The sequence below is a fragment of the Hydra vulgaris genome, chromosome 12 (assembly GCF_038396675.1).
Source record: "Hydra vulgaris chromosome 12, alternate assembly HydraT2T_AEP".
In the NCBI taxonomy this organism is placed as follows: Eukaryota; Metazoa; Cnidaria; class Hydrozoa; order Anthoathecata; family Hydridae; genus Hydra; species Hydra vulgaris.
This window is the reverse complement of record NC_088931.1, coordinates 15,245,301-15,260,210: the sequence shown is the minus strand read 5'-3', so window position 1 is coordinate 15,260,210 and position 14,910 is coordinate 15,245,301. Positions and strand designations below refer to the sequence as shown.

Below are 14,910 nucleotides of genomic sequence, written 5' to 3'. Positions count from 1 at the left end.
GTGGAAGGGCACAATCGTCAATTTCTGAAAAAGTCTTTTATATCTAGAATTTTCTTTAAAAAAAATAAAAATAAAAGTTCTTTAAAAATAAAGTGGGGATGGGGAACACGTGCCCGCGGTGTTGTCAGCCCTTACATCTTATTAGGTGTAAGGGCTGACAACACCGACAAACTGACAACTCACCCAAACTAGATATCTATTTTTGACTTTAGTTCCCCTATATACCCGGATAGTCGGGGAAAGCGTAACATTATAAACGTTTGATTATTAATAAGTAATGTTTACTATGATCTAAAATAATGTGAAATAGTATATATAAAATATACAAAAATATTATAAAAAATTCAAATTTTCAATAATAAAGAAACATTTTCTTTTAAGAAACCTAGAAGAAAATAGAGAAGCTAGAGAGATTTATTTTTTTAAATGGTAATTTAAAGTTTCCTTCTCCTCTTGTATCATATCTATTTTTGCTATTATGAAAGAAATTTTTATAGAAATGCAGAGAAAGAGTCCAAATTTGTATTTTAGCTTAAGCAGCAAGTTTTAAAATATATTGATTTAATACACATTTAATGCTTTTAAGTGTTTTAAAAGCGGCTCAGTATGAGAAAACTTATCTTTATTATAAAACATTCTTGCAGCATGCTTTTGATGTCTATGCGACTGACATTTGTATTTATGGAGCGAATAATAGATGTTGGGTTATATTTATCATTAAATCCTTTCTTTTTTCTACTTCTAGCTTCTTTTTTCATAGAATAAGTGTGTTCATAATCCCCTTAAAATAAATTCAAATGAGGATCAAGAAACATCCGTCAATTTTGATATATCTAAAAATTTTTGTCGATTTAGTACTTGTTTACTCATTTTAATCGTTTTAACACTTAGTACCGCTACAATTAAACAACATAACATTAGTTTCTGTGTGCAAAAAAAAATTTTTGCACACTAGTATAAAAACATTTTAAAATAGTTTTTAAATAATTCAGAATATGGTTTCTGCATACAAAATAAACACAGTTAGTTACGTGATACCAAAAAGAGGTTCTAGTTACAAACAAGATTTTTTGATAAACAGGGGCACTAAAATTTATTTTTTTGTCTGTTTTAAATTTTTTGCTGTTAATTTTGATTTACAATCAGAAAATGTCCTAGTTAAGTTATAAAAGCTTTTTTCAAAGAAATACCTAACCTATTTTGGAACTTATAAAAATATTTATGTATATATAGTTATATACAAATGATATATCTTCGTAAATTGTATAAACTTGATGCATAAAACAAATACTATCATTATTTTCGTTTTTATATTTATTTATTTTAATATCAAAACGCAATATAACTATTTGCGAGGTGAACCACATAGTCTTTTTATCGAAAAAATTTGACTGATTTTCAAAAATTTAACGAAAAAGTTTGAGTTAGCGAGTTTAATGATTACATACTTCAGAAGCGCCGTCCGACATTAGTGAAACTATTTACAACTTTCATTGTACTGTGAACAAGTGATTTCACGAATGGTTTAAGGAATTTCTATTGCGTTGCATGTCCATCTCTAGTACTTCATGATCAAACTGTCTTTGAATATCAATAAATAATAATATCAATATTGATATTCAAAGACAGTTTGATCATGAAGTACTAGAGATGGACATGCAACGCAATAGAAATTCCTTAAACCATTCGTGAAATCACTTGTTCACAGTACAATGAAAGTTGTAAATAGTTTCACTAATGTCGGACGGCGCTTCTGAAGTATGTAATCATTAAACTCGCTAACTCAAACTTTTTCGTTAAATTTTTGAAAATCAGTCAAATTTTTTCGATAAAAAGACTATGTGGTTCACCTCGCAAATAGTTATATTGCGTTTTGATATTAAAATAAATAAATATAAAAACGAAAATAATGATAGTATTTGTTTTATGCATCAAGTTTATACAATTTACGAAGATATATCATTTGTATATAACTATATATACATAAATATTTTTATAAGTTCCAAAATAGGTTAGGTATTTCTTTGAAAAAAGCTTTTATAACTTAACTAGGACATTTTCTGATTGTAAATCAAAATTAACAGCAAAAAATTTAAAACAGACAAAAAAATAAATTTTAGTGCCCCTGTTTATCAAAAAATCTTGTTTGTAACTAGAACCTCTTTTTGGTATCACGTAACTAACTGTGTTTATTTTGTATGCAGAAACCATATTCTGAATTATTTAAAAACTATTTTAAAATGTTTTTATACTAGTGTGCAAAAATTTTTTTTTGCACACAGAAACTAATGTTATGTTGTTTAATTGTAGCGGTACTAAGTGTTAAAACGATTAAAATGAGTAAACAAGTACTAAATCGACAAAAATTTTTAGATATATCAAAATTGACGGATGTTTCTTGATCCTCATTTGAATTTATTTTAAGGGGATTATGAACACACTTATTCTATGAAAAAAGAAGCTAGAAGTAGAAAAAAGAAAGGATTTAATGATAAATATAACCCAACATCTATTATTCGCTCCATAAATACAAATGTCAGTCGCATAGACATCAAAAGCATGCTGCAAGAATGTTTTATAATAAAGATAAGTTTTCTCATACTGAGCCGCTTTTAAAACACTTAAAAGCATTAAATGTGTATTAAATCAATATATTTTAAAACTTGCTGCTTAAGCTAAAATACAAATTTGGACTCTTTCTCTGCATTTCTATAAAAATTTCTTTCATAATAGCAAAAATAGATATGATACAAGAGGAGAAGGAAACTTTAAATTACCATTTAAAAAAATAAATCTCTCTAGCTTCTCTATTTTCTTCTAGGTTTCTTAAAAGAAAATGTTTCTTTATTATTGAAAATTTGAATTTTTTATAATATTTTTGTATATTTTATATATACTATTTCACATTATTTTAGATCATAGTAAACATTACTTATTAATAATCAAACGTTTATAATGTTACGCTTTCCCCGACTATCCGGGTATATAGGGGAACTAAAGTCAAAAATAGATATCTAGTTTGGGTGAGTTGTCAGTTTGTCGGTGTTGTGAGCCCCTAAACCAAATAGGATGTAAGGGCTGACAACACCGCGGGCACGTGTTCCCCATCCCCACTTTATTTTTAAAGAACTTTTATTTTTATTTTTTTTAAAGAAAATTCTAGATATAAAAGACTTTTTCAGAAATTGACGATTGTGCCCTTCCACTTCGAAACCTGTGTCGTCGGCCATGACTATCATGCTATTTGATATTCAATGTTTGTACCAAAGCCCCGCAAATTTCTGTTTTTTTAAGACGTCATCCGTCCTCAGTCATCAGAAATTATTATGGAAGAATGCAGAAAGTTTAAAAAGTTGATGCTACTGACAAACTCTGATCTGCACAAGAAAAAAACTACGCAACGGAGTGCTTCTACAACGACTTGGCATGGTGCAGCAATCTTTTTTTTTCTACTTTTTCTAAAATATTAAAGCGCACTTTTTAACCTTTAGAGCGCAAAAATGATGTTTGGAAATAGCAAACTAACATTTGGATTGCATATATACATTTGGATGTTATTTTTTGTTTGCAAAATGAAGCAACCAATGCCATTAATTAGTTTCAGTTAAACTCGATGGTTGCTAACCCAGATAAGTTCCAATTTCTTTTAGTTGGCTAAAAAAGCACAAAAAATCTATCGCTACTTTCACAACAGCATATATACCCTTTGTTATTATTACAATGACCAGTTAAATTGTAAACATTACGTTTACTAAAATAATAAAAGCTTGATACATTAGTTTTTTAGTCGGTCCTTTGTTCTTTCCTCAAATCCTTCTATTTTTCTTTGGATGTGCAAATCTTGCTGATACTTTCTTTCCTCTGATGGTTGTTCAAGGATTTTATACTCTTCGCATTCATCAAATCTATTTTTCTTAGGTTTAAAAAGTGATTAATTAAACTCCTTATTGAAGACTTTTCTTTAAATGTTTTCTTTTACAGAACTTTCATCTGTAACCTTGTACAGATCATACATATTTGCTAAAGTTAAACTATCATCTAAATATTGCTTATTTCTTTTGGCACGACAGTAATGTAATTCGACAACAGGAAACAATTGAATGTGATTTCTAACCATTTCTAGTTTTTCGTTTGATGTATGTTTTTTGACATTTTAACCTTTGAGTGGTAATCTTGGTACAGAAGTTGTTGGATTTTAAATTTTTTCATGAAAGTAATATATACGTTGTTGACTGATGCTCAGTGTGCCACCAAAAAACTATTTACAAACTTGCACACGTGTATTTTGTGTTCAAAATGGTATACTTACTATAAAAATGTAGCTTTTTCTCATCCAACAGTTTATAAAATTGTTTTATTATTTGATTTCTTTCTTCTTTGGAAAAATAATCACTGCGTTTATGACTGCATTTCGGTTTACAGACTCCTTGAACTTTTTTTGCAGGATGTAGTTGTCCTTTAGTATCAGCATACTCTTCTCTCTTCCCTCTTATTGTTTGCCTTATATTTTTTTGCCAACTTTTTTGTGTCCTTTTTATTTTTTTAGTTAATGTTCCTTTACTTTCCGTTGTTGAAATCAATGATTTAGATTTATTTAACCTTCATTCTTTACAGTAGATGTACTATTACTTTGTTCCACATGTTCAATGTTGTAAATATCCTCTGACATGGTTTCAGTTTCATTTATAATATTAGCATTATTTTCATTTACTAAAAATTTATCCAATAAAAGCGTTGACTAACTGCCAACAACTTTTTATCAAACAACTTGTCACGCGACCTCAACGGACGCAGTGATTGGCTTAGCTTGATATTAAACAGAGCCGAACTAACAACGATTTGGAAGTTAAACCACAATTACACACGCATTAAAATAACGTTTTGGTTATTAATATCCGGATATTGAACAAAATGTAATAAATTGAAGTTTTCTTTTTTGGAAAAAAGTCAGCGGCAGAGTTTTAAAAATTGCATATTTCAAACAATTTATAACCAGAAGAGCTTTGGTTTTATACATAATAAATACGTTAAAACAAATTTATTATTCATAATAAATACGTTTAAAATCATGAAGCAAACAGTTCAAAAATCTAATTTAATACTTGTTCTTTCTTTAATTTAACTTTTATTATTTACAACTAATTTAAAAGTTATAGACTTTATATATAGTTTATTTAAGGTACCCAAGAAGTCCTTACTATCTTTTCACAGAGCACCGTGGAAGAGCTTTTAAAAAAAAATTCACGCCTCCATCCTTACCGATGTTATAAAACTTGCCCAGAGGTGGTGTTGAACCACGGGTCTCTAGTTTTTGAGGCAAGCCCGCTAAACATTGCGCTAAGGCTGCTTAGACTGATATTTTGGTATGGTGGTTTATTCTCCTCCAGCTAATTGCCATACGGAGACCACTATACCATGGCACGCAGAGACATGTTCAGCCCCTAGTAGGGGAGCGTCATTACCGCTCTACGGCCAAGAGTAGAGTGAGTTTTTGAAGAACGAAGATATGTTAGAATGAAAGATAGAAGAAGTCGGGTTAGAAAGATAGCATAAAGAAAAGCGGACAGAAATTGCACACGATGTTAGAGGGTGCAATCGGTGGAAAACATGCTGAAATTAGGTTAACCTAATGACAGCAATTTTACGTATAAATTAATTTTAATTAATACGTAACATCAGACTGATATTTTGCGTGATATCAGACTGATATTTTGCGTTTTGGACATTTGTACCCAAAGGGTGGCACCAGAAGATAGTACTATGACTATTATCTACCACGTTCATTCTGCTTGTGGTTGTAAAGGATAAAAAAAAACATTAAAGAATTACTGAATAAAATGGTAATATAACATCAGCCTCTGTCAAGTATTTTATAAGTACATGAGATATATGAGATTTCAAGAAAACCTGTGTATAAAAGAATTGTATTCCTTTATTTTTTAGGTAATAATTTAAATCAAAGAGGAAAAGTTAACAACGTTGGTTTTCAGAGTTTATCTAATGATGATTTAAGTTTATTTTCACTATCAATAACACTTAACAGATTATAGAGTTTTGTTTACGCTAATAAAAAAAAATGCATCTGATGCTTCCAAGAATTAAATAGTATTTTTCTTGACTTAGGGGCTCCAAATATTTTACTGTAAGAAAATGGAAAAGAAATTACTACCTGAGTTATTTGAGAGGATTATTATTAAACCAAACCTTAACATCCTTAAACTAAAGGTTCAGTTGAGTGAAGCAACAAAAATCATAAATTAAATGGATGAAAGACAATAAAATAACTAAAAAAAGTTTGGAATTACGTTCTGTTTAATAGGGAACAAATACTGCTCACTATAAAGTTATTAAATTGGAACCAAGTAGAGCTGGGTTGGGTTGGGTTGGGTTAGAACCCTAGAATAACATTATTTTAGTTATTTGTGGTTGCTTTTCTATTATAAAATATAAATTTTAATTTTAATAATAACGTTGTAACAATAGAGTATTAACATAGTAATAACATAGTAATAATTACAAAAACAAAAAATTTCTAATTATAAACATTACTTTAAGTTAATATATTGGAAAAATAATTTTAAAATATTAGGATGTCATTTGTTCCCCAGAACAAATTCAAAGACATTTTTACTGAACGATCGAAAATAGTCTGAATGAAACTTCCAGATAAAGAATTCTTAAGTTTTAATACAAGTGTGATTAAGGCATTAAATTTTTTATCAAATATACCAACTTTATTAAAATATATCTTTAGAGAAATTAAATTTCAAATTTTGATAAATTAAAATATTAATAATTATAATATAACTATTAAATATAGTATAATTTAATAAAATATAATATATTTCAATATAATATAATATGATATAAAAGTATTATGATTTATAATATAATTTCTAATATTATCATTTTGAAATCCTAATAATGAAAAGGGCAGATAGAAAAAAATGGCGGCATAATTTGTTTTAAACACTAATTGCTAATAAAATAATTTTTTTTTTTTTACACAACTTTAATTTTATCACTTGTATCAGTTAAATAAAATATTTATCTGCTCGAATCTTTTTTCTATATCTAAGATTTTATATAACTGCTTTAAAAAGTTTTAAAACAACCAAATAAAAAAATTCGTTAAACATATGTTTTAGGAAACTGATAATTGACTCAGAAAATAGGCAACTTTGAAAAAACATGAAAATAAATAATTCAAAGAAGCATAAAAGTCTTTAAAAGTAGTGCTAAAAAGTTATTTAGATTGGAAAACATGACACTTTTATTCATTTAAAAAAGAAACAGGTAATCAATTAAAATTCAAAAAAATTAAGATACGCAATTTTAAAACATAAATGATAAAAAAGATGAAAAAGATTATTTTCAAGATACTTGCTAAAAAAAGACAAAAACAGCAAATGCAACTTTTCATTAAGATGTAAAAATGAGCTGAAACTGACGTAATGAGCTGCAATTAAAGTAAATTTCTAATAACGTACATTCAATTAAATAACTTTCCAAGAATTATTTTTTGCAAAATCATTTAATTTAATCCAGTGGGCACGGGACGTAACAAAGACGTCTTTTAAACGTTTTGAACATCTTTTGAAGTGCCCAAAGAAATGGGAAACAGAGAAATCGTACTTTTGTCTGGAACGATCTACATAATAACTTACTAATAAGTTTTATTAGTGATAAATTTCTTAATACAATTCATTTTCATAACCTAAGATCAGTAACGTACAGTTTTCTTGCGATTCATTTAAAACAAACGTTTAAAATGGCATTTATTCTGTAAAGTATTAATAAACTAAATCACGGAATTATCTTAAATCTGAAATCAAAAATGCCTATCTGAAAAACAGGATATAGGACTTTTTTTAATTAACAAAATTAAAGAACTTATCCGAGACAAAATAGAAATATATAGTTTGTTATCAACTTTTATTATGTTTATTTTTACAACAATATACTATATTTTATACCATTTTTAACAAATATATTTCAACTGATCATAACTATATATATTCAAAACATGTCTTAAATTTAAATAATAAAATGTTTTTATAGAAAATTCAAAATTTTATCTTGGTACAAATGGGTTTTTTAAATGATTTTTTGGTGTCTTTTTTGGGAAAAAAATTTATCTGAGCAGCCTCAGTTTATCTGGCAAGCAAATAAATGCTAACTCAAAGTAGCTAGCTAAACGCTTCTCTTGTTGATGGTGTTATTGGCAACTTATTATAGCATTTAGATTTTTTTATTAAACAAAATAAATCAATACTTAATTTAACTCTTTTGTCATTTTAGCTTGTCCTTATCAGATACTGGGAATGTTGTCAAAAGATGTGCAACATCAATCAAAATAAAATAAACATTGCATTGAAAGTTAAAAAGATTTAAATTATGAGAGATGTTATAAGAATGTATATAGCGTATTTCTTTCTTTTTTGATTGTTTAATATTTAGAGTCATTTGTTTAAAAATTTTAAATGTGTCTTTTTATAAATTTTTCTCCCAAATATTACATATCCAATTTTCTCCAACGTCTAGCCTGTGTAAAGTCGGAAAACAACCATTTGAGTTCAAATGGTTGCTTTTTACTTATTTTTTAATTTAATTAGTTTAAAGTTGACATACCTTGAACTTTTGAACTATTAAATTTCTGACCACACGTAACCATAAAACTTTTTTACCTTAGCACAAAGCTTCTTTTATTTACATAACTAGACTTTGACATAATATTGCAATCATGATGCGAAAAGCATCATGATTGGAATATTTTCCGGTGAAATAGTGCAATAAATATGCAAATAAAACTAGTTACGCTAGAAGTAACTTTGTTTTATGGCAAACAATTTTCATTAATTTTGTTTCCGACTACTTGTGTGTGATCAAACTACTCTAAATAGGAAATAAGACGTCAGAGTTTTTTAATACTATTCATAGTAAAGAGATCAAACAAAACATGTTTTTACCAAAAAGTAATTATCCGCGGTGCAGTGGTTAGATTTCTGGCTCAAAACCAAGAGGTCCAAGGCTTGACGGTCCAAGACGGTCAAAGAGGTCCAAAAGCTCAACGAGGTTTCGAAGAGGTTCGACGCCGGCTCTAACCCAATAAGCAACATTGGTAAGGAAGGAGGCGTGAACTTCCTAGCTAAATGCTCTTCCCCGGTACTCTGTGATAAGATTGTAAGGACTTCTAGGAGCACCTTAATAACCACAAAAAAATAAAAAATAAAACAAATCATCAAGTGGAGGAAGTTTAAAAAAACTCAAACAGGAGGAGAGTGTGTCTAAAAAAAAGGTAAAGTTCAGAGAAAACATAGGCTTTTTTTTTTTTTTACCAAAAACAAGTAAACAATATAGTAGTATTAAAATTTTACAAATTTTTAACACCTAAGACTCAGTGATTTGAATTAAAATAACGCGCACTTTGTTCAATGCTTAAAATTGTTACAAGTTAGGTAAGTAGTATAATATTGATAGATCTTTAGAAAAACTTTTTTATCTATTGATGTGACAAAATAATTTCGACACTAAATATTTTTACGTGTTTACCAATAGTATTGGTGCCATAAATTGATAAAAAATATAATCAGTTATATAAAATTTCCGAACTTCCTTGATTTTGTTGTTGGTGTGTAACTGTCAATGTTACTCTCTATATGAGTTCAGATTGAACCTAGTATTTTTGAGCCGTAAATGTTAATTTACATTTTGAAAGATAAAACTAATATTGTATTTTTAACACAAAAAAAAACAACACAGAAAATATTTTAAATATATACTAGCATCAACCTACATTTTCGTTTTAAAGACTAGCACCATTAAAAAGTTGTAAAATTCCCGTGAAAATTTAATAAAATATAATATTTTCTCAAATTTTAATAAATTAATATCTGAAAGATATTAATTTATTTATTATTATTTTTATAAAATATTATTATCTGAAAGATATTATTTTATTAATGCCTAAGAATTGCAAAACTTTTAATAGTGTGAATAGATTTATATTTCTTAAGCATTATTAAGTAAAAAAGTTTTTAATCGTAAATTAACATAATTTTTTATTACTTCAAGTAGACATTGTCAGAACTGAGGCTAATTGATATCAGATAAGAATTAGATAATTGAAAAAGAATTTCTTTTGTGTTGCGGAGCTTAATAACTTATGAAGCTCGACAACACACTAATACAACTCTTTGTTGGAATATTATATGAATGACTTAATTTATTATTCCAACAAAGTCTCATAGCGTTCACATTTTTTTCTAGATTACTTTATGACAAACTTTTTAATTATTGGTTTAGTTTTTAAAACAACGAGATAACTTTTAACATATTCAGGTTCTGAAAATTTTTTCTTGCTTTTAATGCAATATCATTCGGTGCGGATTTTAAACTTCCGCGAGTATCAGTTTTTAAACTTGTGGAAATTTGATTGGTACATTTTTTTATTCAACTCTTTTAGATTTACTTTGTTTAATTCCATTTTTTTTTTTCATGTTTGATTCTATATTATGAAAGGTTCATTAGACGTAAGACATTCCGCCAAATTTTGCTTGATATTTGACCCATGACTAACTTTATCACTCTTGTCAATGATATCCCGAAACCGAAGTATGCATTAATAAAAAAAAAGTACTATAACATCTTAAAGGTTTACTATTTTTAAACATCATCATAAAAGTACATGTAAAATTAACTTATTTTTTACCTAAAATTTTTTAGCACCAAAAGTACTATAAGTTTAATTGAGAAATTAGTTTAACAGGTCAAAATAATAAAATAATTAAAATTAGTTTAATTATATCCGCCGTATTGTGTTGTATATAATATACAAATATTTAAAATATATTTACTTTTTTATTTTTCAGTTAATTTAAATGTATATTACAACCTATCTATATATTGCTAGTAAATAAGCGCTTGAAATGATTATATCAATTATAAGCTTAATAAGTGGCTTTATTTATTATTTTTGAATCAAACTTTGTTTGTCTTGATAACCAATTTAAAGTTTGTACTTTAAATTGGTTATCAAGAAAAATGTTCACTTATAATTGTTTTTCATTTTCATTTTAGCTTTTTTATTTTCAAGTACATTATTAAAAATAATTAATAAAATTTTAAATACTTAGTCAATATTTCTTGATCTATTACCAGAACCATATAAAATAAGAATATAAATAAATTTGGAGTATTTATCTCATAAATAAACATTTAAGTATCTTATAAAAAAAAAAATATCTTTAACTAAAATAGCCCCGGACGCTTATGGGTCCGGGGATATTTTAAAGCCGAAGGCTCCATTCCTTCTCTTTTCAAAAAATCTTTTATTTTATGTTTCTTATAAAAAAAAATCTTTTATTTTGAATCAAGGCCCTAAAAATAGGGGGACCCGGGGCTTTAGTCTTCTTGCCTACCTTAATCAAACACTATATATATATATATATATATATATATATATATATATATATATATATATATATATATATATATATATATATATATATATATATATATATATATATATATATATATATATATATATATATATATATATATATATAAAACCATTAAAAATGGAGGTCTGAAGTATCTCATAACAGAAATATTTAGATAAATATTAAACAAAATGATATCTTTTTGAACAGGCTTTTTAATCTTAAATAATATACATATATATATATATATATATATATATATATATATATATATATATGTATTTATATATATACATATATATATATATATATATATATATATATATATATATATATATATATATATATATATATATATATATATATATAAATATATATATATATTATTTAAGATTAAAAAGCCTGTTCAAAAAGATATCATTTTGTTTAATATTTATCTAAATATTTCTGTTATGAGATACTTCAGACCTCCATTTTTAAGAGTTTTAAGATAAAAAGATTTTAATTTTTAGGGATTTTAGAAATTTAGGTGCGGAGAAGGGGGGAATTTTTAGGGATGTGGGTGCGGAGAGGGATAGTATTTCAAATTATTAATATAGTATAAACTTTATTTACAGCTGCTTTACATATAACTTAGCTTTTAAAAAAATATTATTTTGAGGTACATACCCATTGGGAAAGCGGCTAGCAAATAGCTAGCTATAACCGCAACGTTTTTGGCAGCGATTTGGCCACGAGGATCGCAAGCATTTTTCAAGTTAGTAAAAAGCTATTGATATTTTTAAGATAAAGACAGCAATTTGGTTTCGAAGACAGCTTTCTTAATAAGCTAAAGACCCACTGGCTAAAGACCTATTGTAGCTAGCGTCATATCGCAATAAAATTTCTGCTTCAAAAATTTTGATATATAGCTATCATCCAGCTATAGATTTGTAGATATTTTTGTAGGTAGCTACAAAGTTACGATATGTAGCTAGCGACACATTGCTACAAAATCGCAATGCTTAAAGTTCAATTATTCTCATAATTATAATAGACTCAACACTAAAAATCGATTTTTTAAACATGTTAAAGACATTAGGAAAAAATAAAACCAGAAAAAAAAATCGATAGAAAATCGCTATAAAGCTAGCTAGTCGCTCGCTCTATTCCCACTGGGTAACATTGGGAACAACATAAACTTTGGGAACAACGTATAAAGTGAATGTTACTGTATAGTTTGGATAATTCTACCGTTATAAACTGTTTAATATCAAATACTCTTTTTTTTTTTGTTGCTCTTGTTATAGTATATAAAAAATGAATAAATAAATCATCGTTATACATAAATCGTATATAAGAACACGGATACTCGATAGAGTGGTCCTGTCGTCATAAACCGTCTTCACTGTTTATGCAAATATGTAAAAAATAACCATACAAAATGTAAATAAAATATTTAAAATGAGAATTAGGTTGGCAAAAAAAATATATATTAAAATATATATTTATTTAGTCTTGATCATATATAAGTTATGGGATGATATCGAGGTCAAACTTTACATTTGAACATAAAACAAAGAAACATAAAAAATGTTTAGTTGTTATATATTGACAACATTCATTTCTATTAAGAGAGGATTTGCATGAGTATAACGATCATTAAAACTGATTACACGCGCAATATGTAAATAAATACTTATCACGATTAAAGTATTATATAAAGCCGTTATTTACACAACTGCTCGTTAAATAATTCGAAACTTCATTCTTTAAGAGTATTTTTATTTTATCACCTAAAATATTTTATTCTAGTGAAAATATAAAACATGCTTCCCATACATGCTTTTTGCCTTTAAAACTTTTGCTTTCCCATATACGTTTTTCGTTAAACATTTTTGAACAAAATATCATTTAGCTTTAATAACTTAAAGTGACGCCTCCGATAGTTAAACGCTATAATCTTCTATATTGCTTGACAACTTACTTATATAATTATCTATAGATAAATAATGTTAAAACTTTACATGAATCTTTAAATTTTTGTAGAAGTTGAAACACAAAATTGGTTTTTAATACAAGCTAAATATTAGAATGAGCAAGGCATTAGAGGCAACTTATATATGTTTAGTTTTAATATTTACGTTAACAATGAATGTTCTACTTTTAACTTTTCTGAAAAAACGATATTCTTATATGAATATTTCGATTTTATTTAATGCAAGTATTTCTGTATGTGAGATTTTGCAGGTGACTTTAGGATATATCCCTGATCTGCTTACTCAGCTAGACGTCATAAAAGTAACAACTTCTGGAAATGGATCATGGGTTTGTATAGGATCATCATTGTTAACGTTTATTTTTGCTGTCGTTGTTTTAATGCATTTTCTTGTGCTGTCAGTTTCGAGAATTGTGGCAATAAAATATCCTGTTTTTTATATTGCTACATTTTCAAAAAAAAAGTTGGCAATACTTTTAATGATTTTATGTTACGTATACGGAATCATTTGGCCAGTTTTTCCACTTTTTAAATGGTCAAAATACGCTAAAGACATTGACGGAAAACGCTGCTCCCTTGACTGGCGTTTAGAACAAAAAAATAGTTTTTCTTATATAATTTGCGTTATTTTGTTTGCTTTCATTTTACCGTTTTTTACAATATTTATTCTCTTGTATTGTAAAAAGTATGCGACCATAGTCAATCAAAACTCTTCTAGTCGAAAAAGACACTCTTTAATTGAGTATCAGGAAAAAATAAAAGGATTGGAAAAGAAATACTTCAACATGTGTGCAACATCCTCAATTTTGTATACCTTAGCTTGGAGTCCATATGCAATTGTAGGTTTTTTATCTGTTTTCAACAGTACTATTCCACCAATGGTATCAACAAGTGCAGCTTTGTTTGCAAAGTTATCCGCATTAATAAATCCTATTGTTAATGTTTGGTATAATTGGCAATTCCGAAAGTTTCTTTTCAATTTAAAATCAATTCGGTTTTTTGAAGAAAACCTTTTTAGAAAAGCAGAAAAACAGGAATCGATGACGTCATCAAAGGTTCAGTGCACAAACGTGTGATCTTCACTACAAATCAGAATTGAATTGTTATAGTTAACAACTATGCATTTAATTAGTTTATAAATTTTGTTATTAAATTAAAGAGCATAATATTTGAAAATAATGAAAGGGAAATCTTTGTAATTGTTTAGTGACTCCTAAAGTTGTTTATATTTCGTTTATTCTTGTTTTTATATAAAATGATTTATCTAATTTAATAATGCCATTACATAAGCATAAACGATATTATTAAAAAATTTCAAATTGATAATTGTTCAATAATTCTTTTGTGTACAGATTATTTACTCTTTTAATTTTTAATTTTCTTGTAGAGCACAATGTGCTCCATCCTGTATTATCTTTCTCAAATACCAAACAGAGCGCTCTGCTTACTGCGTTATAATTTATAGACTTACCAGTGGGCACAGGACGTAAA

The 14,910-nt window shown here is 27.1% G+C and overlaps 1 protein-coding gene across 1 annotated transcript; it reads left to right on the top strand.

The window, feature by feature from the left end:
• The first annotated feature begins 13,425 nt into the window (after positions 1-13,425).
• Positions 13,426-14,656, top strand: LOC105848929 (opsin-VA-like). Its single transcript, XM_065812298.1, has one exon. It carries the CDS (start codon positions 13,515-13,517, stop codon positions 14,493-14,495), a length of 981 nt encoding a protein of 326 aa, XP_065668370.1. The 5' UTR covers positions 13,426-13,514; the 3' UTR covers positions 14,496-14,656.
• The last annotated feature ends 254 nt before the right edge of the window (positions 14,657-14,910 follow it).